The following is a 21,889-nucleotide window of genomic DNA, read 5'->3' on the forward strand; positions in this document are numbered from 1 at the left end:
TCGTCATCAACCCAGACGTATTACTAGAATTCAAATTCAAATTTGAATTCCAGGAAAGAAAAAAAGGAAGAAAAAGAGAAAAAGAACAAATTACTATAATCTAGGGTAGGAAAGAAACAAAACCATCTGTAAAACATAGGAGAGTGTCTTCTTTCCACTAATTAGTTTGATCTGGAATGAGGAAAAAGTAGAGAAAACATGGTGAAAATAAAGAGAAAATGAGAAAAACAGGAGATGAGTGGGTGGGTGGAATGCTAGGGTGAAAATCTGGCGGTAAACAAATGAGATTTTTACAGGATGAAGTTAGATTTTATTCCAGACTGACTCTTTTAAAACAAAAAAAACAGAGGCAAAGTATCACTGTAGAGCAAGCAACCATAAAATGAAACCGATCTAAACGAACAATTCAATGAAGGGATCTGAAAAATTACATTTTTCTTAAAAACGGTTCAAAAGGTTTGAAAACCAAAGCAACGAACAAATTATTCGAAAAATGAGCTGTCATTGAACTGTTTGAAAACAGAATTCAAAAAGGTTTCTAACCATTGAAAAAAACGAAATATATGTGTTTGAAGATCTGATCAACCATCCCGTAGAAGTTTTGGAAAACCAGAATGAGCTGCAAAACAGAATCCAGCTAAAACTCTCAGAACCTAGGAACCAGTTAATGCCCCAAAAACCTTTTAAAATAAGCCTAGAAAGGAACGGAACTATTGTGGAAAAGTGGAAAAAGTGAATGGAGGTCCAAAACCAGAAGTCGTCAATAAATAATCTGTCGTTCGGTGAAAGAAGTGAGTCCTTCCTCCCAAAAAAATATTGAGGCAAAGAAAAAGTTTAGATGAATTCTGGAAAATGATGATGATGATGATGATGGGGCGGTTGGTTGGTTGGGAGAGAGAGAGAAGAAGAAGAGCATCAAGAGATTCAAGAGTCGTAAATAATTGTTGAAAGCACAAGAAAAAATGAGAAGATTCTTCAGAGGATCCTCCCAAAAATAACATGACTCAGTTTTTATGGCTCTTTTTGATTCAGAACACGAGATACTTGTGATAGATGTTTCTTTTCTTGTTTTTGAAACATCAGAACGGAGTTTGGACTCTCACCGTAATGTTTCATTGATTGTATTCCAAATCTCACCGAGGAATTTTTCAACCAGCTCATCTCAGAATACTTTCGGTTGATGACAATCCTGTGTATACTTTATCTTCTTCTTATTATCTTCTGAGCTATGATGAATGACTTTCTCTGTGGTTTCTTCAGGTGAATCAGTTAAAATGCGAAGTCACGGACTCTTCAGTTTATAATCTTTCGCATTTAAAAGTCATTCAGACTCGATCAGGTAACTTTTCCATTTCGATTTTCTTTTCAAGACTGTATTTTGACTGTGTGTCCTTGTATCCAATTCAGCTTTTGAGTTTTTTGAACAAACGATCAACCTAGGAAGCCGAACAGGTAAATATCGCAGGAGCCTGAAATTCTTTCGTCCATGGAGATTAGATACTGTAATGCTCTTTCCGTTGGTTGATTTACACGTGTTCCATCATCTGATTCATCAAAATGACCTACTTCGGACAAATGATTCTTCAACAAAGAAGAAGAAGTCAAGAGTCGAAAAAATAATTGCCAATGGGTCGTCAGACACAAAAAATGAGGAAGAGAGAGGGGGAGACAAGTGGTGTAGTTGTGTAGAGGCCCACAAGATGGTGCTCCTTTTCGGGAATAGGAACAAACTTTTTTTCAATTGGCACAGAAGGAGAGAGCAAAAGTAGAAGAAGAAGCAGCATACACACGACACTCACTAAAAGAGAAAAGAGCACTCGGCCGTCCAGAAGCAGCTTCAACTAATTCCCGGTTCTTCTTGAAAAGGGGAAGAGCAGAAGAAATTGAGAGCACAAATACGAAATCGAGAATAGAGGGAGGACAAAAACGACAAAAACGATGGTGAGGAAAATTTACAAGGTCCGAACCAGGCAAAACGGAAGTCTGGTCTGAAATTTGACTCTTTCTGGAGCTAAATGAGTGAGAGCAAATCACGTTGCAGAGGGAGGGGGTCATGTGGACCACCGACACACGGGGCAAAGTTTACAGATGGAATTGACCTGATTTGGTGATCTTTGCAGTAGAATACAACGACTAGAAAAACGTATTCGAGCTAGAATGCGAAAATTAGACTTCTATAAGGCCAAACTGTTTTAGCTGTATTTCTGATGGATGTTTCTGGTTGAATGATCTAACTGGGATGCTCCAGACTCAGTTTTTGACTAGTAGGGTATTAGATGGTCTCACAATGAACATCTCTCTTCAAGCCGATGAAATAAAACTTCTTGATGCCTATCTGTAGGTTGATACAACAGTTCTCCGCAAAGCATTAAAAAATTTCAGAAAATTCGCGAGAAATTAAGTTTTAACTACCAACCTAATCGGTCACGATACCAGAGCTTATATAGAAGGACGGGAAAGCTCAAAACCTGATCGAACTTTCAGAATGACATCAAGTATTTGTTTAAAATGCTCCAAGATTTCTCGAAGAAAATGAAATCATTTTAAAAGCTTGTCTGGAATCTTTCAAAAAACAAGACTACGCTAAAAAATCAGAAATTTCAATTCAAATTTCAGAAAACAGAGAAAAAAATGGAAAAGATGGAAGTGATATAATGATAAAGTTGGAAGTAACACACGAGTGTTCCAATGAAATGTTTTGCTTATTTACCAGGAAAAATAGTTTAGAAAAAGCCTGTAGAATGTAAACAATCCCAAAATAAAATTACACGTTTGGCTGAATCTGGAAACATTTTATCTATAAAAATTAGGTTTTTAAAGACAGAAATGTTCCAAAAATCGAATACCAGAAGTTAGATCTCTTCTTCGTCACATTTCGATCTATGAAACATAAGTGCATTCACCGTGGCAACGAAATGTTGCACTGGGAACACCAGATGCTCTTTCTCTCTATCCCAAATTTAGAAAGGAGAAATAGAGAACTCTAAAAGAGAGAATACTCATCCCGATTGTTATGATAACATTGACAGAGAAACGAGTATAAGAAAAAGGATAAGCTTCTCCACATATGAAGTCGGAGCACCGGATAAAAGTGGCCATACGTATTATACTAATCAGGACGAAAAGAAGAAGAAGACGTGGGGAAGGAGACAACACGGCGTGTGCCGAAATAGTAGGACACCCGGATTATCATTTATTCTTAATCCGCGCTGTGCTACTCATTAGTACGAACTTGATGTATAGAGAGCAGGTTGATGGGAGGAAAGTTATAGGCAGCGGTGATATACGAATGACTTTTAGAAGTTTTTCATGATATGTGAGATCTGAATCAGCGAAGAGAAAGTTTGAAGGTGAAAATCCAAATGTCTGATCACAAAAGGTTGCATTCCTGGGATTTTCTCTAGCCGGGAATGCAAAAATGTTTCCGAACTTTTGTTTTTTGTGATTCCGGAGCGCCACTAGTGCAGGTTTTCAATATAATAAACGTTTGAAAAATACGTTAAAGTTTCTGGAAAAAACCGGATGTTCAAAAGAGTAAGAGTAATTACATTTCCTGACAAAAGCGTGTCGTATAAGAATCGTATGAGTTTGCTAGGAAGTTATTACTAATTCAAAAATTTGAAAAATATCAATTTCTGTGGGTTCAAACTTTATGAAGTTTTGAGTATATATCTGAATGTTTGTGAACAGAGAGTTATTTGGTGTTCGGCAATGAAATATTCAAAAATAAATAATACAAAAGATGCGCTATGAATTTTACTGACCCATAAGATTATCATAGAATGCTGACTTTGGTTCTATCCATAAAGATAAAAATCCATTCAGTAAACTCGCTATTAGAAATTCGAAACGAATCTCTAGATCATAAAGTTCAAAATTATTCATTTCTGATCCTAAAAGTTCATAATCACTCGCCAGCCAAATGCCATGAGAGCTAGAAAATGAGAGAAACAGAGGGAAAAGGATATGACAAAAGGTAGAAGGAAAAGGTGAAGAAGGATTCCGAATAGGGGAAAAGACGAAGCAGAAGCAGAAGACGTCGGGAGGGTGGCACGCCTTCTGCTTCTTCAAAGAGAGATATCCCTCTCTCTCTCTTTTCTTGGAGTGTGTTGGTCACCTGGGGCAACGAAAAGAGAGCAAAAGATATTTCGGAAGAGAAGACGTTGAAAGGAGGAAGGCGATGAATAAGAAGAAAAATAGAAGACGAAGAAGACGTATATATTTTCTCACACCTTTTCGTTTTCATCGTCGTGTCGGAAATCTCGGAAGTGCACAACACACCTCGATTTTCGCTTTTTTCATCCAGATGAGGAGCACACATTTTTTGGAGGTTTTTTGGGGGGAGATGTATGAAAAAAGGAGAATGGAAGGAAGACGGCTGCAGACAAGAAACGATGATTATCCTGGATTTATTTATTTGGGAATTTTCGCAAATCTCCAGAGGTATGTTTTGATGATATGAGTAAGTGTAGAATAGAGTATGAGTACGTCTCTAAGACCCGATACCATTCATTTAGGGATCAGAACTAGTTGAACTGTTAAGAGGAATAAAAACACTTTTAATTGGAATGAAGAAAATCTGAGTTATTTACTGTCGTTTTCCTCGAAGTTCTACAAATCAACATTTTTTCCGAGTTTGTACAAGATTCTTTTTGTGCCTTCAGTCACAATTTCTCGTGACTTGCTACGTCACAAGAGCTACAAACAATTCTTAAAGCTTACCTCAAATATATTGTACTTTTCCAGATAAGCTAACTCTAAAACTTCTATTCTCATACTCGATCCCGACTATATTTTTTCATTAGCGGGAACACTTCTTACACGATTTTCAGCTTATGTTAGCACATTCTGCATCAATACTTTGTTTCAAACATTATAGTTTTAAGAGGATTGAATCTTTTTTCTTTAACAATTTCCGCATTTTCAGCTAAAAATGAGCCCCTGAGAGGCTCAAAAAGTTTAATGATGAGCTCATTAAACTTGAAAACGAAAGAATGAATCAGCTGGAACGGATGGCACCACAGGACACCTGCACTTTTTTGTTCTTATCAGCAGCTTTTATTGTTGGATTTCTGAGCAAAAAACTGAAAACGGTTGCAAAAATTATGGGGAAATCTGCAAACATGTTTATTTCTAAATATATTTATAGTTGGAAAAATGAAAAATACGTCAAGCACCGGCAGCTCGTAAATTATAACCTTCCAACGAAAATATCGAAAATTGGGAAAAATGAAAAAAGAGTAAAAGTAATCAGTACGTTACAAGTGTCGTTATGTGCATTTTCCACAACTACGTCAAGAGAAAAAATTAGAAAATCAGAAAATAGGGATAGCGATTTAACTCGATTTTTTGATCTGACTGATTTTAAAAAGCAGATAACTTTTTTTGAAAAGGTTTCTGTAACTTTCGAAATGTAAAGTTTTTAAAAGTCAAGAGCTGACCATTTTTGAAGGTCAATGAAGAACTTTTAGACACGAGAAAAGCAGAAAAGTGGTCTTCAAGTTTTTGGGGGTGGAGGGGACCGAATGATGGACCAGAAGGGAAAGGAGAAGAAGAAGTACAATGAAATTAGGGGGCGAGATAATGAGAAAATTTGGAAGGACCTTAAGGAGAAGAAGACGATAGAAGTGAGGAAGAAACATGGACAGAGAGAAGCATTTTTGGAAGACACTGCAGTGATGGTGCTGAAAAAATAAAATCTGCAAAAAGAAATTTAACCACATAAAACAATAGCATAAAATCTTTCGGATATTATTCAATGCACCATTTTAGTTTGACACTTCCACCAACATCCGGTTTCAAATTCAACAGTTTTGCAAGTTTTTTTTATTTTCCAACTCACTGTTCAATCGTCATAAAATAAGCTTGTTATTCTATCAGAACGAATGCCTGATGTTTAGCCCTTCTACTGCCACCAATCTCCTGTCTGTGTGGGTGCCCACATCACAAGTTACAGCTAAGCAAACATACTTGTACAGGTGTCAAAATTTCGTGCAACCCACTGAAGTTCCGTATAAAATCCGCAATGCGATCTTTATTTTTAGTATTCTTCCACTGAAAAACATGCAAACCTTCTTATTTTGTATATTCCTAGTTGTTTTGTCAGCATCTGAAGTTAGTGGAATTGTGAGTGATTCAACTAGACAAGCAGTCCAAGAAGCATTATTCGAAGCGTTGAAAACAATGGATTTGGTAACAGAACCGTCTGTTTCCGATGGATCGATTGTTGAGTCACAAATCGCAAACGAAGATTCAAAGAAGTTGCAGTTCAATGCTGAAGTTTTGGAGTTGGCAAGTCAAATTTTGGTGGAAAAATATGGAGTTGGGATTCTGGAAGATGCGAATGAAGTACTTCAAGAGATGACCGCAGTTTCTGATAGTTCTGAAGAAAGTAACGATTCTTAGAGCTTGAAATTTTATTTGTGAATTTATGTAGTGATGGAAATCCTAATAAATTTAATTTTATTTCTGAATGATTTTTAAGAATCAAGTTTAAGAATCACAGTTCAGATGAGTTCAGATGATATATACATTTTTGTCAGTGAACTCATATTTTATTTTGTCTAAATTCTGTTGTATTCCGTGAAACTGTTATTTGCAAAGGTCAACTTCATTTTTGTCACGTTTTAATATAAATGTGAACTTCTGTTTGTCGGCTTCCACGTGTCACCCTAGAAACCCCATTGCTCTGTTTATAAATAAACAATACATCAGTTTTTCCTCCATTGTCAGATTCCATCACCTCTGTTATTTTATTCCACCGTATTCTCGGCTGATAAAATGACAAGATGTGAGTTGAATGCAGCGTTTAAGAAGTAAAATCACAACCAATATATTCAGGTTGGTTATACTGGGTCAACAACTGTTTTTGGATTGCCGTTCTCAGCGGTGAGTGAAAAATAGTTTTCAGAACGACTAGTTACCCTATTTTAATTCCATTTGGCGGTTTTTATAATGGAAAATCACTGACCACGCACTTTTTTTCACTTGGAAAACAGAATCCGAGAAAAATGTTGAGAAATGAAAGTAATTTTCTCACGGAGGTCACGTCTGAAATCATAGGCTCGCTGATATCCTCAACAGTTTGGATTTTGACGATTCATTTTTTTCCAGTTTGCCTGTTCCTGTGCAAAGGAAAAAAGAAAGGTGCAAAAACAACTGCAAAGTCTCAACTGAAAAAACCTACTAGTCCATCACCCCCAGTGGCTCCATCGACAACCTCGAATGCCAACAACAAATCGATGATTCCTGCCGCTCTGAACTCAGTTCCACCAGCAAAACCGAAAGAAGAGAAAAAGGAAGAAGAAGAGGCGAAGAAGGAAGAAAAAGAAGAGAAGAAGGAGGAAGAAAAGAAAGAAAATGAGGAGAAGAAAGAAGAAGAGAAGAAAGAAGAGGAAAAGAAGGAAGACGAGAAAAAGGAAGAGGAAAAGAAGGAAGAAGAGAAGAAGGAAGAAGAGAAAAAGAAAGAAGAAGGTGAAGAAAAGAAGAAGGAAGAGGAAGGAGAAAAGAAGGAAGTAGGCGAGAAAAAGGAAGAAACGCCGAAAAAGGAAGAAGAGAAAAAGAAGAGCAAGGAGAAGGATAAGTCATTGAAACCAGTCGTTCAGAAGTATACTGAGAAGGAGAAGCTGATTGCTGAAGGGCAAAAGAAGAAGAAGACTGACTATCCGACAATGGAGGATGCACCAAGTGATTGGGGAGATGATGAGAAGAAGGATAAGAGTAAGAAGAGTAAGAAAAGTAAGAAGAGTCAGAGAAAAAACTAAAAGAATGAGAAGAAGGCATAAAGTATCCCGTTTTAAGTTCTCTGTAAATCACTAAATAAAGTTAATTTAAAAACTCGGTTTTTTCGACCTGCGTGGACTTGGGGAATCAGAACAGACAGTTTCAAACACCTTTATCAGATAGATAACACACTTTTTGTTTCTGTTCTGGAATCTGTTTGAGGGCTAGAACCAAGCCACCGAATCAAACTTGCTGGAAAGAATTGTGAATACCACGTGGCCCGGAGATGAAAGAGAAGAACTCGCACTCAATAGAGATCGTCATTGTCAACTCATTGCTTAAATTCCAGAGATTTCAGGATTTTTTCGATGGCTATCAAGCTCACTTGCAACAATGTAGAATCACAACTTCCGCAGATACCAAAACTGTAATTAGAAGATGTAACCAAGTAATCATCTAGTGCTAGTACACAAATTAGGAATCTGGGCTGTTGTATTGAATGAATTGTGTTGGCTTAAAAAAAGATACGGTCAAAAATCTGAAAGTTGATGGATTTATGCCCAATACTGTATGTACTTCTTTTCGTTAATTTGCTTAATAGTGAGCTGAATTGTTTTTTTCATTGCAAAGATTTAATTATTACAGACACAAACATTTGTACAAGACAATTGAGAAGAACATCATGAAAAATGATGAAATAGCACGAGAACCCGTATTCCGATATTTCCATGGATTATGTGAATATGAAGAAGAATATTGTAGACGTTTGGCAATGTACGATGAAGCGTATTCCCGAGAACCGAATGGCGATGAGAAACAATCCTCCGAGTTGCATTTTTCTGTGGCACAAAAACACCAGTGTTCTGTTATGTCGAACTGAAAAAATATAGGTGTCTACTGAACTTATTGGATGCTTTACCTGATCGAAATCATGTGGAAGGTATTCTCCAACATGAGAAGGCCGGGAATGAGCACCCAAACCCAAGTGAAGATGCTGATCATCGGTGAGAAAACTTGCTGAACATCCTCGACCGACACCTGAAAACTTTATATATGATTAACTAACAGAAGGCAATCAATTGATGAATTATAATTCAAAAATTATTTTTTAACATACCGAGTACAGTTGTATGACCAGTTTGCTTATTAGTTCCATTCAAATAAAACACGAAACACGTGGAATGACAATTCTGATAGAGATCCGAGATATAGTCTCTGAAATCAACGAAACTTCTGAATAAATGGATTTAGAATCGGAAGGGCCGTCGCCACGTGGATTTACCTGCTTGTACATTCTGGATCACTTGTTGAGATGTCGTAGTTTCGTTTCAGAAAGAAATGACGCCATTGCTGAAAAATTATTCGAAATAAGAATCTGTGTTTCTAAGCAAAACCGAACTCACCCAAACAATGAAATCATTTGCACAAGAATAACATTTGATGGAATTGACTGTATTCCACGTGGCAACTATACAAAGTAATATTAAAAGCTGAATCAGCGGAGATGTTGCACTCCAAAAGAGCATTGGAGCATAGCCAGAAACGTCTGAAAAATACGAAGCATGAAGGGGAAGTATTGTGAATTCAGGTGTTTCAAAATGTGATCTTAGGAGTTTAGAGTTGCAAAAAAGAGGAGGATGTGCATTGAGTTAAGTTCTCCAAAAAACTACTGGAAATAGAGAAGAAGCTACGGAGAAAATTGACGGGGGAGAAAATAAAAACATAGCGATTAAGTAAGGGAGCAGTATTAGGAGTAGGAGGAAAAAAGGGAGCACGGATAGGGAATAGAAAGAGAAGAAGAGTATAATTGCATTTTGGGAGCTTTCGTCTCTCTCATCAACGCCTTTTTTGTATTATGGTGACAACAGGATTGGATAGAATTCTCATGTGTGGGACATCCTTGGATCTTGTAGTCAATTCAGTTGTTTCTAAAACTAGACCACTAGATAGAGATAAACCGTATGATATACATTTTTCATGTCATGGATACTGTCGTTCAGAAGGAACTTCGTAAAATCTATGTGGGAGGCTTGACTGAAAAGTAAAAATAAATCGAAATACGCCTTTTTCAAGAGGATTGATGACCATGCCGAAACAGAAAAGCACTCGAGCTCTTTCCGATTTTAAGGAGGTCAACGGACCCCCATTATATCAAAATAAATGGATTTTCGCCATGTATTCTGACCAGAACAAGAGTAAGGAACCTAATGGTTTATAGCGGAAACGAGGTGGACCAGAACAATAAGAAGGGAGACTAAAAACATTCGGAATTTGAAAAAGTGTTCCATCCAGATGTTCAGTAAAGAATAGGAGGAAGGGTGTTTGAGGGTGTACTTGACACGCTAGTTTACTAGGAGAGGTACAACGAATACTATAGGGGAAACGAATCTGGTTGGGAACTTATTTTATTTCGAAAATATTTGGGTGGTCTAAAGAAGAGAGGACCTTCAGTCAATTCAGTGTAAGAGATCCTCACAGACAGGTTCTTGAAGCGCACTAATCTCTCGATTGGTGGAAACTGTATCTTTTTTAGATATGTGAAACTTCACTCTAATTACCCAATTCCTCTAAACACCAAAAAAATATACAAGTATCCAGGGGAAGAAAAAAAGACATAAGAATGAAGAGAAGGAGGGAAATGCATCGGAGACCTCTTCTCACACGGGCGCCGTGAAGCGGAACATGATAGGAAAAGATGGAGTAGAATGGGTGGATAGTAGAAGAAAAAAGAAGACTTGCTCCTATGAAGGAGCACAGAAATGGACATTCGTTCGCGGTCTTTCCCTTCTCTGTGTGTGACGTTTTGATAGAATAGAGAAGACATGTCAAATGGCTATTCGGGAGTCCGGATATTTGAAGAGAAGGCCAGTTTTTGGATATTGGGGAGTTAGATGGATAGATGTGGAATTGAATTTTGATGGGAAGAAGGAATTGGGAAAGTGGTGGAAAGAAAGTAGGATTATCGGGATGAACTCGAAAAAAGGGCAAATTGGTTTTGAAAAAAAAACAGGAGTTTGAGAAAGAGATGTGGATGAGGACAGCTTCAGGTACTGTCTGAATTCCAGTGAAAATTGTGAAATGAAGAAACTCATTTCTAACAGTTTGAATCTGAACAAAATACTGATCCTGAAAATTATCTTCTGTAAAAGCGAGATTTCGGAAATCCTTTAAATTTTCAAGACATACAGTAGCGAGCATAAGTGAGCACCCCTTCATACTTTTATGTGTAACTCTGCTCAATCGTGTCCGTTTTGCAAAAACTTTTTTTTGAAAGGTAGCCAAAGTATTCATCAATAGGGATATATGTTTTTTGAACAATTTCCATCACTGATTTTTTCGATAATCGATAATTCCTGATCTTGATTTGAAAATCCGAAAAAAAACTTTTTATTTTTCTCTTGGAGTTATTGAGTTTTTTGTTTCAAAATGTTGGAAAATGATCAGATAAACGAAAAATTATGTAAAATTGGTTTTTTAAACTCTGACCATCGTGCCAGGGCTCCAGAAGTCAAAAGTAGTGGTCACGGGAAAATCTTCATAACTCATCAAAAAATGCTCCAAATGTGTCGAAACATGTATCAAAAGACGTGTTTTGAGTTTTTCTACAAACCGTCATCAAAAAGTTTTGATTTTGGGAAAAATAATTTTTCTAATTTTTTTCACTCAAAAATGATTTTATTCTTATTTTCTCTCCATTTCCCGATGTTTTCTGACTATAAAACGAGCACACTTTTCAAAAACTGGATACAAAGTGCTTTATCACACATAATAAAACACATATCTGTATTATTTGATAGTTTTATAGCCAGAAAATATCGGGAAATGGAGAGAAAATAAGAATAAAATCATTTTTGAGTGAAAAAATTAGAAATTTTTTTTTTCCAAAATCAAAACTTTTTAATGATGGTTTGTAGAAAAACTCAAAACACGTCTTTTGATACATGTTTCGACACATTTGGAGCATTTTTTGATGAGTTATGAAGATTTTCCCGTGACCACTACTTTTGACTTCTGGAGCCCTTGCACGATGGCCAGAGTTTAAAAAACCGATTTTACATGATTTTTCGTTTATCTGATCATTTTCCAACATTTTGAAACAAAAAACTCAATAACTCCAAGAGAAAAATAAAAAGTTTTTTTTCGGATTTTCAAATCAAGATCAGGAATTATCGATTATCGAAAAAATCAGTGATGGAAATTGTTCAAAAAACATATATCCCTATTGAGAAATACCATACTTGTCAAAAATCGGGCCGGCCCGGCTCGGCCCGTCGGCCCGGCCCGGCCCGGGCCGCCACGGGCCGGGCCGGGCCGGGCCGAAATTTCTCTCGGCCCGGCCCGGCCCGGTCGGCCCGGATTCAAAAATGGGTACCCATTTTTACCAATTTTTTTTGAAATTTTTCGAAAAAAAACAGTAAAAATGCTTAAATTATCATTACATATTCACATTTTGATTCAATTTTAAATGTTTATTCGAAAACTATACTTTTTTCAAAAAATTTCCAAAAAAAATTCAAAAACTCAAAATGTTTTGAAAAAATGTTTCAAAACGGGCCGAGCGGGCCGGGCCGGGCCACGGGCCGGGCCGGGCCGGGCCGGGCCGGGCCGGGCCGGGCCGGGCCGGGCCGAGATTTTTCCTGATTTCGGCCCGGCCCGGCCCGGCCCGGCCCGGCCCGTGACAAGTATGAGAAACCAGTCGGTTTACGTCGCCTGACGGCGACTAAACCTCCTTCTCTACACCACCCTTCTCAGTTTTACAGCGCCTGCGGCGCTTCTTAGCTGAACAGTTCGTTCCGACAAAGCACAATTGTAATATCTCTCCTTTTCAGACTCAAATTCAATGAACTTTCTCAATGACTTTTTCTATCCTGATAGAATATGGAATTTAGAATGAGCTGTTTTTGAATTAACCAATTTGAACTTTCTTCCTATGTTTTCCTTATTTCAAAACAATCTTACAGAAGAACGTGAACCCTGATAACTCATCTTTCTTTCCTTCCCAAAAAGCGAGGGATCATACTGATATGAGTTAATATTTTTGACTGATCGGCGGCGATGCCGCCTCCCTCCTCGGAATATAGCAGACTAAGACCATATGTTTTTTCTAAAGTTCAAAAACTTGAAGACTTTTCTATTCACATCTTCAAAAAATGCATTCAAAATATTGTTCCTAAAGTTTTTGACTGATCGGCGGCGATGCCGCCTCCCTTCTCGGAATATGAAAGACTAACACGGTGTCTTAACAAACCCTCGTTCTAGAATTCATGTTTTTAAGTAGCCGGGCAACGACAAATTCGCTTCTTCACAAACCACCATCACTACTTGAGTAGCACGTCTCCGACGATAACAGAATTATTTAGAATATTTTCATTAGTATCACTGCTATTCCCTCAATTTAAAACTAAAAGCTCTTCAGTAAATTTCTTTTTCATAGCAAAAAAAGCAAAAAACAGTTCCGATCGGGCGGGAACGAACTCACCACCGCATGCGTGACAGTCATCTGTGTAGACCGCTACACCAAACACGCGCGGCCGGCGCCTCTCGAGAATGCAGTCAAGAAACACCGAGTAGTATTAGGTTAATACTTTGAGCTTTCTACCACCCTGTCGGGACACATCTTTTCTCCTTTTCTCAACGTAATTTAGCGCTAAAAACGTCATCGTCTCCGGAAGACGTCCAATTTGATATTTTTGAAAAAAAGAAAAGTTCGGGCATCAACTAAGTCAAATTTCCAATCTATCTATCCAGGTCTCATAAAAATCGGCCCAGTACGGAGGGAGTTATGACGTGCAACAAATAAACGGACAAACGGAATCTGTTGAATATTATTAGTAAAGATACTTTGGCTACCTTTCAAAAAAAAAGTTTTTGCAAAACGGACACGATTGAGCAGAGTTACACATAAAAGTATGAAGGGGTGCTCACTTATGCTCGCTACTGTAAGTTAAGAAATCCTTGAAATTCAAAAAACGAGTGTCCCCAGAGAATGGAATCTATGAGATTTATACCTCACAAAAAGTAGAAAAAAAGTTCAAAATATGTAATTTTGATTTGATAGTCTCTTGAGAATTCCTGTTTTTATGGTTCTCTTTTTGTTCTATTTGTTTTCATTATTACATCATTTTAGCCTATTTTTCATTTTATTCTGATACGTAAGTGAATCTGCAACTGACATATTTTCAAAATGGAAAAAGTCCAAAGAACAAAAAAAACAGAAATTGAGAGAATAAAATAAAAACTAAAAATGAGAAGAATAAAAAAAGAATAAAAAGAAGAGAAAGAAGCAAAGAAGAAGAAGAAGGTGTCAGAGGTCCTCCAAGAAATCGTCGGAAATGCATGAAAAACTGCAGAGCATTTTTCGGAGGGGGCGGGTAGTGGACATTTTCATATCAAACCAGGCCCCAGCTTTTCTTTTTCTCTCTTTCTCTCTTTTTTTTCATTTTCAAGAGTCAAAAAAGGGTAAAATATTGGAGGGCTGGTGTCCTATGTTTCCGAATTAGTGATGAAGTCTTCTTCTTCAAAAAAATGATGACCGCAAGTTGTATATCCTTTTCTTTTCTATTTCAAGAACTTGATGACCTTTTCATTGTAAAAATAATAAGATTTAGATAGTCTCCATTGCTTGAAAAGATGAAGACCATCATAGCTTCCGGGTAGAAATGTCAGAATTTGGCATAGCATTCAAAACTATTTTTGGAGTTTGAGCTGGTTATCAAATGTTGAAACTGAACGTTTAAATATTTGTGTTCAGCGCGAAAAGCCAAAACTAAAAGTTCTCGTAAAGTTGAAACATAGAACAGAAAGACTAAAAGAATCATGGAAAATCTGTGAGCATATAGAAGCAACACAGAAAGCGGTAATTCAGTTGACCGTAGTGAGAGAGAAAGGAGGGTGTCGAGTTGAGTAGATTTTGGAGAAATGTCCTTCTACATGTGGCCCTCCCGTGTTTCTATGTGTGTCAGCCAGGAAAAAAGATTCGAAAGAAGACGAAGGGAGCAAAAAGTTTTTGAAACTCTTTCTCTCTTCTTCTACATGGTCCCACTTTCATCCCCTCCCATCTACGAAAATCTTCTCCAAAAATCTGCACTCTATTTTTCTGAGAGAAGAGGGTACACACGCAAAGATACTTTCATGGTCTTCGAAACGCGTTCCGGATGTCCTGTTGGATGGTGGGAGAATTGGTGAACTTTAGATTTTCAATTTGGAATGAGTTTTGGTTTAAAGGTTTGTATTACTTTGATGATACTATGTGTTCTAGACCTCCCAGTATTCAAAATTCCTGTATGTAAAACTTTTCATTCTAAAACTAATCTACTACCAAACTTTCTCCCGAAAACATGTGATTTATTAAAAACTTTTTCAAAAAAAAATGAGGAAGAGATTAGACTGAAATGAACGAGTTTCAAGGAAACCTGAGGTTGAGTTGTTTTCAAAGTAAGCATTATTAGAAAAGTTCGATAAAGTTCAAAATCAGATTTTTGAATTAAGGATCATGTAAACCTCAAAACTTATATTATCTTTGGATGATTTAAAATTTTGAATCTTCACGACTCGAGAAGTTACCTCATACTTTATTAGCACAGCTTTTCTCTTTTCAAATCCTCACAAACTTCAAAACTCAAAAACCAAACATAGTGGGCGGAGCGTAAGAAAAAGTTTTCAAGAGTTTCAGAATAAGAAAAGAGAGAGAACAACAATGGCATCCTTTTTCTAGTAGACATAGTTCTTTTTTCAAAACGGAAACTCGAAGAATTGGGGGTCCTTCAATTTTCTTCTTCTCCGTTCAAACTCCAATCACGTCACAGGATGTTTAGAGTTCGAAAATCCGGCGAAAATATTGAAATTTTGAGAGAAAACGATTTTTAGAATCGTCATTTTTAATGGAAAAGCTGAGCGGCTTCTTTTTTTTGAAAAATGAAAAAGTTGAAAAAACTGAACGAATAATTCATTGGGGTTTCGAAAGTGGGCGCTTTGGAGCCATTTCTTCTCTTTTCTGTCGGTCATTTCATTCTGCAGCCGCCCCGTTTATTTATTTTCGGAAAACAAGACAAAGATTCAAAACTGAAGACATGGAGGAAGAGAATGTGTTGTGGACATCCGGACAAAACTTCGACTAGTCTGATTCCGAGAATCAAAAAACCATTTTCATTTTTTTCTAACCTTCCCGAAATCTAAAACCGCACAAAAATCACAGGCATTGACATCATTTTCAAAAAATGAAATCCTCTGTCTACAGATGTCGGAAGAAAACCAAAAATGACTCAAATAGAGGATGTGGCAAAAGGATAAAGATAATCCTTTAAATCAAGATTTTTGCAGAAAAATGGCGAATAGTTTAGAGAATGGCACTCCGAAAGGATCAACTAACAGCAAATCAAAAATTGCAGAACGGATGCTGATTTCTCTTTGAAATAAAAATCAGTAGTGTTTTTTACAGTGATGCTCCATTTGGTGAAGAATCAGAAAGTTTTAAACTAGAAACATTGCAGAAATTCAAAAAAGAATCCAGAGAAACGAAAAAATGGAGGAAAACGAAAGGCGAAGAAAAGGGGACGGGGCGGCACATTTTATGATTTGTTGGACGGCGATAAATCTGAAGAGGAGGAGCACAACACTGCTCCTGAGAGCACTGGCCTTTTCAAGAACAAAGGATTACGGGGTGAAAAGAGGAAAGGGATTATGCAAAAAGAGGGGTGGCCCCTCGTTTTAGAAAAATGGTACATTTGAGAGGAAAACATGTGTTTTTTCTCCCGAAGGAAAGCAAAACGTTCTTCTTGTGTTCGTCAGAGATATAGAGAAGTATAGTTGTAAAAGAGATAGAGATGTCTTTCCTTTAACAAATCCGGCTTTAGTTAGGAAAAGAGGAGGGGAAGAAAGGGATATGGATGAAAATTATTTTAATTTTGGCAGGACATCGGGTGGTCCACAGAGGTCCCCCGAGAGATTTAGAAGGCGAAGAATTGATGAACCCGAAAAGTTATGTATTCGGATATATAACCTAGTTTGACAAAATAAACTTGATTATTTGGTAGAGATGATGATTGTGGTCGTAATGCTGTGGGATCGGAGGGAAGTGTGTCACTCGATGTTGTGGGATGGGGTTTTCAGTACGATAGTAAGTCGGATGTCTCTATTTTTGGAGCACTTGTTCTTCCTATCATTTATCTTGTTTTCTGTTTTTTGGCGAATCATCTATCAGATAATCTAGACTATAAATAATTGACGACATACTACTTGTCTCCTGTATTCCAATAAAACATAGTCTCTCTGGAAAACATATAGATGAAAACATAACAGAACTTGTTGTTTATGAATGGAGACAACTCTTGGATATATAACATGTCTCAATACATAACTACATTCATTTTTATATAGAATTTGGGACAAGAGGGAGGAGTTCATCAACATTTCCAACATTAAATCTCCAGGGATGAGAAGTCGCAAGAAGGTTCCGTACACTTTACGATATCTCGTACACGTGTAAATTTCTAGACTTGGAAAACAGGAACTGAATTTGATGAAAGGTTTATTGTAAGTAAAATGGAATACCTGGCGGAATCCGAAGAGTGGAATAGAAAAGTTAGGAAGAGTCTGAGTAAGTTTCAGTGAAAACTGACTTTGCACAAAAAAATAAAAAAGTTAAAAGAAGGGGTAGAACATTCGGAAGGCGTCCTGTATAATTTTTCCATCTTTGAGACGGATCAACACTGAGAAAAACGTGATTTCGTATAGCCGGAATCGTTTTTTTCCGGAACTACGGGACAACAAAATGCAGGGTTTCAATTTTCATGTTTTAGAGAATTGGGAACACGGAACTACTTGACGGAAATGGCTAGACAGATGTGCGGAACACGAAAATTGAAGGTTGTCAGAAACCTGATGGGCTACTGTACTTTCTCAACCGGAAAAATAATTTGTGAAAAATAGAAAAAAAAAAAGAGAAGGTGGGGAGGTTTTTCAGTCACGGCAGATTCTGAGAGTTCCAGAAAAAGGATTAGAGTAACCGGATAAGCTATTTTGCCTGATATTATGAAAATACGTTGTTTTGGCTAGCCGAAAATAGCTGGATTTATCTATAACTTGATATATCGATTAAAAACTTTGTTCATTTCAAAAACCAACGGATAAAAATGCAAACTGCTAAATCCTCTATCCGGATAAACAGCGAAATCGTGGTCACTTTGAAGAAGAGATCGAATGAAACCTTATGCAAAAAGAATATATTTCGCAAGTCGTTGTTCTCGTGAATAATACATGGATATCGCCCTCTTAACTCTTGAATAAAAAGGAGAAGAAGTCAAAACGTAGTAGAGTAATACTATTGAATACGAGTGGAGGAGAAGAAGAGAACGAGATAATTAATTGTAATAGTCAGTTGGTTCACAAGGCTCCGAAAAGGGTCGCAGAAGGTGAATAATTCAAAAGATAGTTGAATGTGAAAATGGAAATTTGTAACCAAACAGAATTGGAGAGGAGGTGAAGACGAACACCTGTGTTCTTTCTCAATAACGACTATATTGGATTAGGACAAATTGCCAAGCGAAAATATAGAATTGTTTAAAAAAGGCAGGGGGAAATGAAGAAAGAAGATACATGGACAGTTTGACCGCTCCCGAACGGCAGAACCCGCTGGTTCTGGAGAACTTGCTTTCCGTTAACTGCACAGTGAAAGTTCTTGTCACTAATTTTCGAAAAGCCTAAAGAGGTGGATGCCATAATCAACAGGAATCTGCATGAAAGACCGTCATGAGAGACTTTTGCAAATCTGAACTCTGAAAGCTCATTCACCCTGGAATCGTACTATCCAAAGTTAAAACCATCCAAGAGGAAAAACAAGAAAAAGTTCTAAATACAAGTATTTTCTCACTGGAAAAACATTGCTGATGACTTGCTATTCATCATCTGAGTGAGTGGTAAAAGCAACAAACAAAAAACAACATAACGAACAAGTAGAGTATTTCCAGAAATATAGAGAAAACGTGTGGGATTAGAAAGAAAAGAAAAATGAGAATGAAAAATGATGTTTAGAAACGAAGAAGACACCGGAGGTTCGAAAAAAAACACCTGCTCACAAAATGGCAAATGCTCGAGATAAAGAGAGATGAGATGAGGAATGACTAGTTTTGACTGACAGGACACAGAGAGGGAAACCACCGACAAATTATTAACGAAAGGAGAAGAGAGAGAGGGATGGCAAGTGACGTTTGGAGAGCAGGTTGTCCCGGGAGAAAACGAGTTGGTTATTGTGATTTAATGGTAAGATATGAGATATTGGTAGCTGGGATTTTTGGGAGACCTAATGAAAATACGAGTAGATCTGAAATAAGTGAATATTGAATAAATGTAAACATTTACAGAGGTTAGGTTATGATAGCGGATGGCAATTCAGCTGTTTTAGTAACAAAATACACACCGGTTCTGAAATTCAGAACAATCTTTATTCTGCAGGAGTAATGGAATGGAAACAATGGGACATCTGAAATTGAAGATACTAGGACAGATCATGTACATTTAAGTATAAGAATGAGAAACAAACTTTTTGAGACATAAAGAAAGAGAGTAGAATGAGCAACACCTGCCTTTAGAATAACAAATTACTCAATCTAATTTAGTTTATAATCGGAAGTGTCCAACTCAACTGAAGTCAGCTGGAATGAAAACTGATTAGAAAAGAGAAGAGGCAGACTCATAAATTGTCGAATGAGCCCCACCGAGATACACTTTCCGCGTGATCGAATTGGGAAGTGGGTGGATGTCAAATGATAGTTTGGAGTTGAAATAAAAAGTTGAGTAATAGTAGCAACATAAACCTAGAGCAGATGCAAAATCTATGACCTCTTTGACGAAACTTGATACCCTTTCTATCACCTCATGAAAAATGAAAACGATAAGTCGCTATATGAGATTATAGATGACATCTGATGGAAATGGTTCCGTTTTAGACCAAATTGTCTAAAATAGCAAAAGAAAATGGACAAAATCATAGAAATAACAATCGGAAACTTTCTTGATACTTTTACATCGATCAACATCATAAAACGAGAAAAAGAGCAAGCACGAAATGTGTTGTAACGTGATCATCATCTTCACAAAGGAGTCGGGAAGTGTGTCAGTGATTACACATGTTTCCCGTCACCATCGTCTTCGTCGCCGTCCCGAAAAATAATGACATGAGCAACAGGTCGAAAGAAGAAGGACACACATCCATTAGATCTCCTCCTTCCTCCTGTGATGTACACTTGTTCTTTCTTTTTGTCTTTTTATATTGAATTGAGAAGATAAAAACAACAGAGCAGGTGAATCGGGAAGTGGATAATCATCAAGATAATATAAGCACGAATTGAGATGATCCATTATAATATCTCGACAACCTCGTACAGCCATCAGTTATTTTCAATCAACCACAGCTGTCACAAAGACGAAAACGAACCCAAAAGAGGATATGGACGGATACATGAAGAGGAGGGATGTTGATTCCGGAGGAGAGAAGAAGGACGTGTGGATCCGATTTCAGGTCGGTGACCCCCTACTCTCTGGAAGGTAATCGGAGACATGGAGACGTCAAGCTGACTCCTTCTTTGTGTTGTTGTTCATGAATCCAGTCTTTTATACGGATTTTCATATGAATATTATGACTGAAGAGGGGGTGAAGAGTGTTGAAATGGAATGCAGCTAAAGAGAAACCAAACGAATTAAGCTTATCAAGTAAATCTGTCTAATTGACAGTTTTTGGAACACTATTCTACAAACTTTTCAGAATTCATATCGTTTGTAGGACAAGGATTCGTTTCCCTGCAAAAATGAAGTGGATCTACTAGATCTGCTCATGACAGCTGAACTTTGAAGTCAACTTTATTTCCAGATAGACGTGACTTGGCTAAAATATCATGAGTGGAAAGGTGCCATAGAAAACTGGAACATTTGGTTTTCAATTTGTACTTCATTTAAAATCAACACACTCGAAAGACTACTCTGCACGTGAATCTATAAACTTTCATTGTAGATAATCCATGTTAGTTTCAAAGCGTTTTTCACAACTCACTTGTTCACCTGTTGCAGTTCACCTGCGCTTTTTTTAACATTACTCGCATTTTTAGTTTTGAATACTTGTCTTACTATGTTTGCATGTTTAAAGGACGGTTGTAATTTGTGTTGTATAATGAAAAAAGAAAACGAAACGTTTGATAGTGAGGTGAGCATTTTCTGAAGTTTCTAGAATTTTATCCTTCTCCAGATCCTCTAAATTATACGGACCGGATGTTAACCTTAGGATGGTAAAAAAGATGCTAATTGCTAACACTAACGAGCAAAACTACACCTACACCTGGGCTTTGACATCAAACTCAACAAATACGTGCTCAAACTGAAAACTAAAACAAATGAAACCGGAGGTGCTTAATAAAATTTTGGAAATGTCACCAATATGATTATCATTATTGACATCAAGCATCATCGAAATCACGCCATTTTGCTCCGTTATCATCCGAATCATCATCATAATCATCATCGTCCTCGATCGTCAACACCCTTCGATTTCCATATAAAAAGAGACGGTGGAGTGCGAATAGTTATCACTTCAAACTCTCATTGACTCTTATCAAAGAAAATGTGAGAATGCATGGAATAAGAAAAATGCTTTCTTGATGCCATTTTTCTTTTTTCCTTTTTCTTTTTTTTCCCCATTATCACTATGTTTGCATTTCCCTTTTTCACGTTAGGTGGTGCTCTTCGATCGAAAACTGCAAAAACGATATACACAAAAAAGACCAAAAGTGACGAATTTGCAATGAAGTGGCACCGCCCGTTGTCCATGGCAATGCCATTTGTTTTGTTTTCTTCTTTCTTCTTCTACTTTACATGTGGCGGAGAGCGAAAACGAGACATTTCTTTCTCTTGTCCGTGGTTTTCTGACCCCAGTTTCTATGTCCTTCAGACAAAGAAAACTTCTCAACAATTTAAAGGCGAAAAAGAAGGCAACATGATAGAAATCAGCTCTCCCGCTGATTTCTATCGACTCCGACGGGAACAATTTAGATTTATTCACCCTTCACGGCGACATGTTTTCTCTTCTCGGTTTCACGCAGATCTGATTTTTTTGGGTGTGTTTTGAGACGATGTTTGATTTTCTGGGTGCGAAGGGCACACCTACAGAATACGAAAATTTTTC

General features: G+C 37.2%; 3 protein-coding genes across 3 annotated transcripts; 2 read left to right on the top strand and 1 right to left on the bottom strand.

The window, feature by feature from the left end:
• Window positions 1-6,063: 6,063 nt before the first annotated feature.
• On the top strand, window positions 6,064-6,405 carry GCK72_019055 (uncharacterized protein; the record flags this gene model as incomplete). Its single annotated transcript, XM_003115754.2, has 1 exon — window positions 6,064-6,405. The coding sequence occupies one exon, from the start codon at window positions 6,064-6,066 to the stop codon at window positions 6,403-6,405; it is 342 nt and encodes a 113-aa protein (XP_003115802.2).
• A 375-nt stretch (window positions 6,406-6,780) lies between these two features.
• On the top strand, window positions 6,781-7,763 carry GCK72_019056 (uncharacterized protein; the record flags this gene model as incomplete). Its single annotated transcript, XM_003115820.2, has 3 exons — window positions 6,781-6,790; window positions 6,841-6,888; window positions 7,114-7,763. 3 exons carry the CDS (start codon window positions 6,781-6,783, stop codon window positions 7,761-7,763), a joined length of 708 nt encoding a protein of 235 aa, XP_003115868.2.
• A 598-nt stretch (window positions 7,764-8,361) lies between these two features.
• On the bottom strand, window positions 8,362-9,248 carry GCK72_019057 (uncharacterized protein; the record flags this gene model as incomplete). Its single annotated transcript, XM_053732861.1, has 5 exons — window positions 8,362-8,598; window positions 8,642-8,760; window positions 8,840-8,937; window positions 9,005-9,072; window positions 9,126-9,248. 5 exons carry the CDS (start codon window positions 9,246-9,248, stop codon window positions 8,362-8,364), a joined length of 645 nt encoding a protein of 214 aa, XP_053581774.1.
• Between the last annotated feature and the right edge of the window lie 12,641 nt (window positions 9,249-21,889).

Source organism: Caenorhabditis remanei, chromosome V, assembly GCF_010183535.1.
Source record: "Caenorhabditis remanei strain PX506 chromosome V, whole genome shotgun sequence".
NCBI classification, from domain to species: domain Eukaryota; kingdom Metazoa; phylum Nematoda; class Chromadorea; order Rhabditida; family Rhabditidae; genus Caenorhabditis; species Caenorhabditis remanei.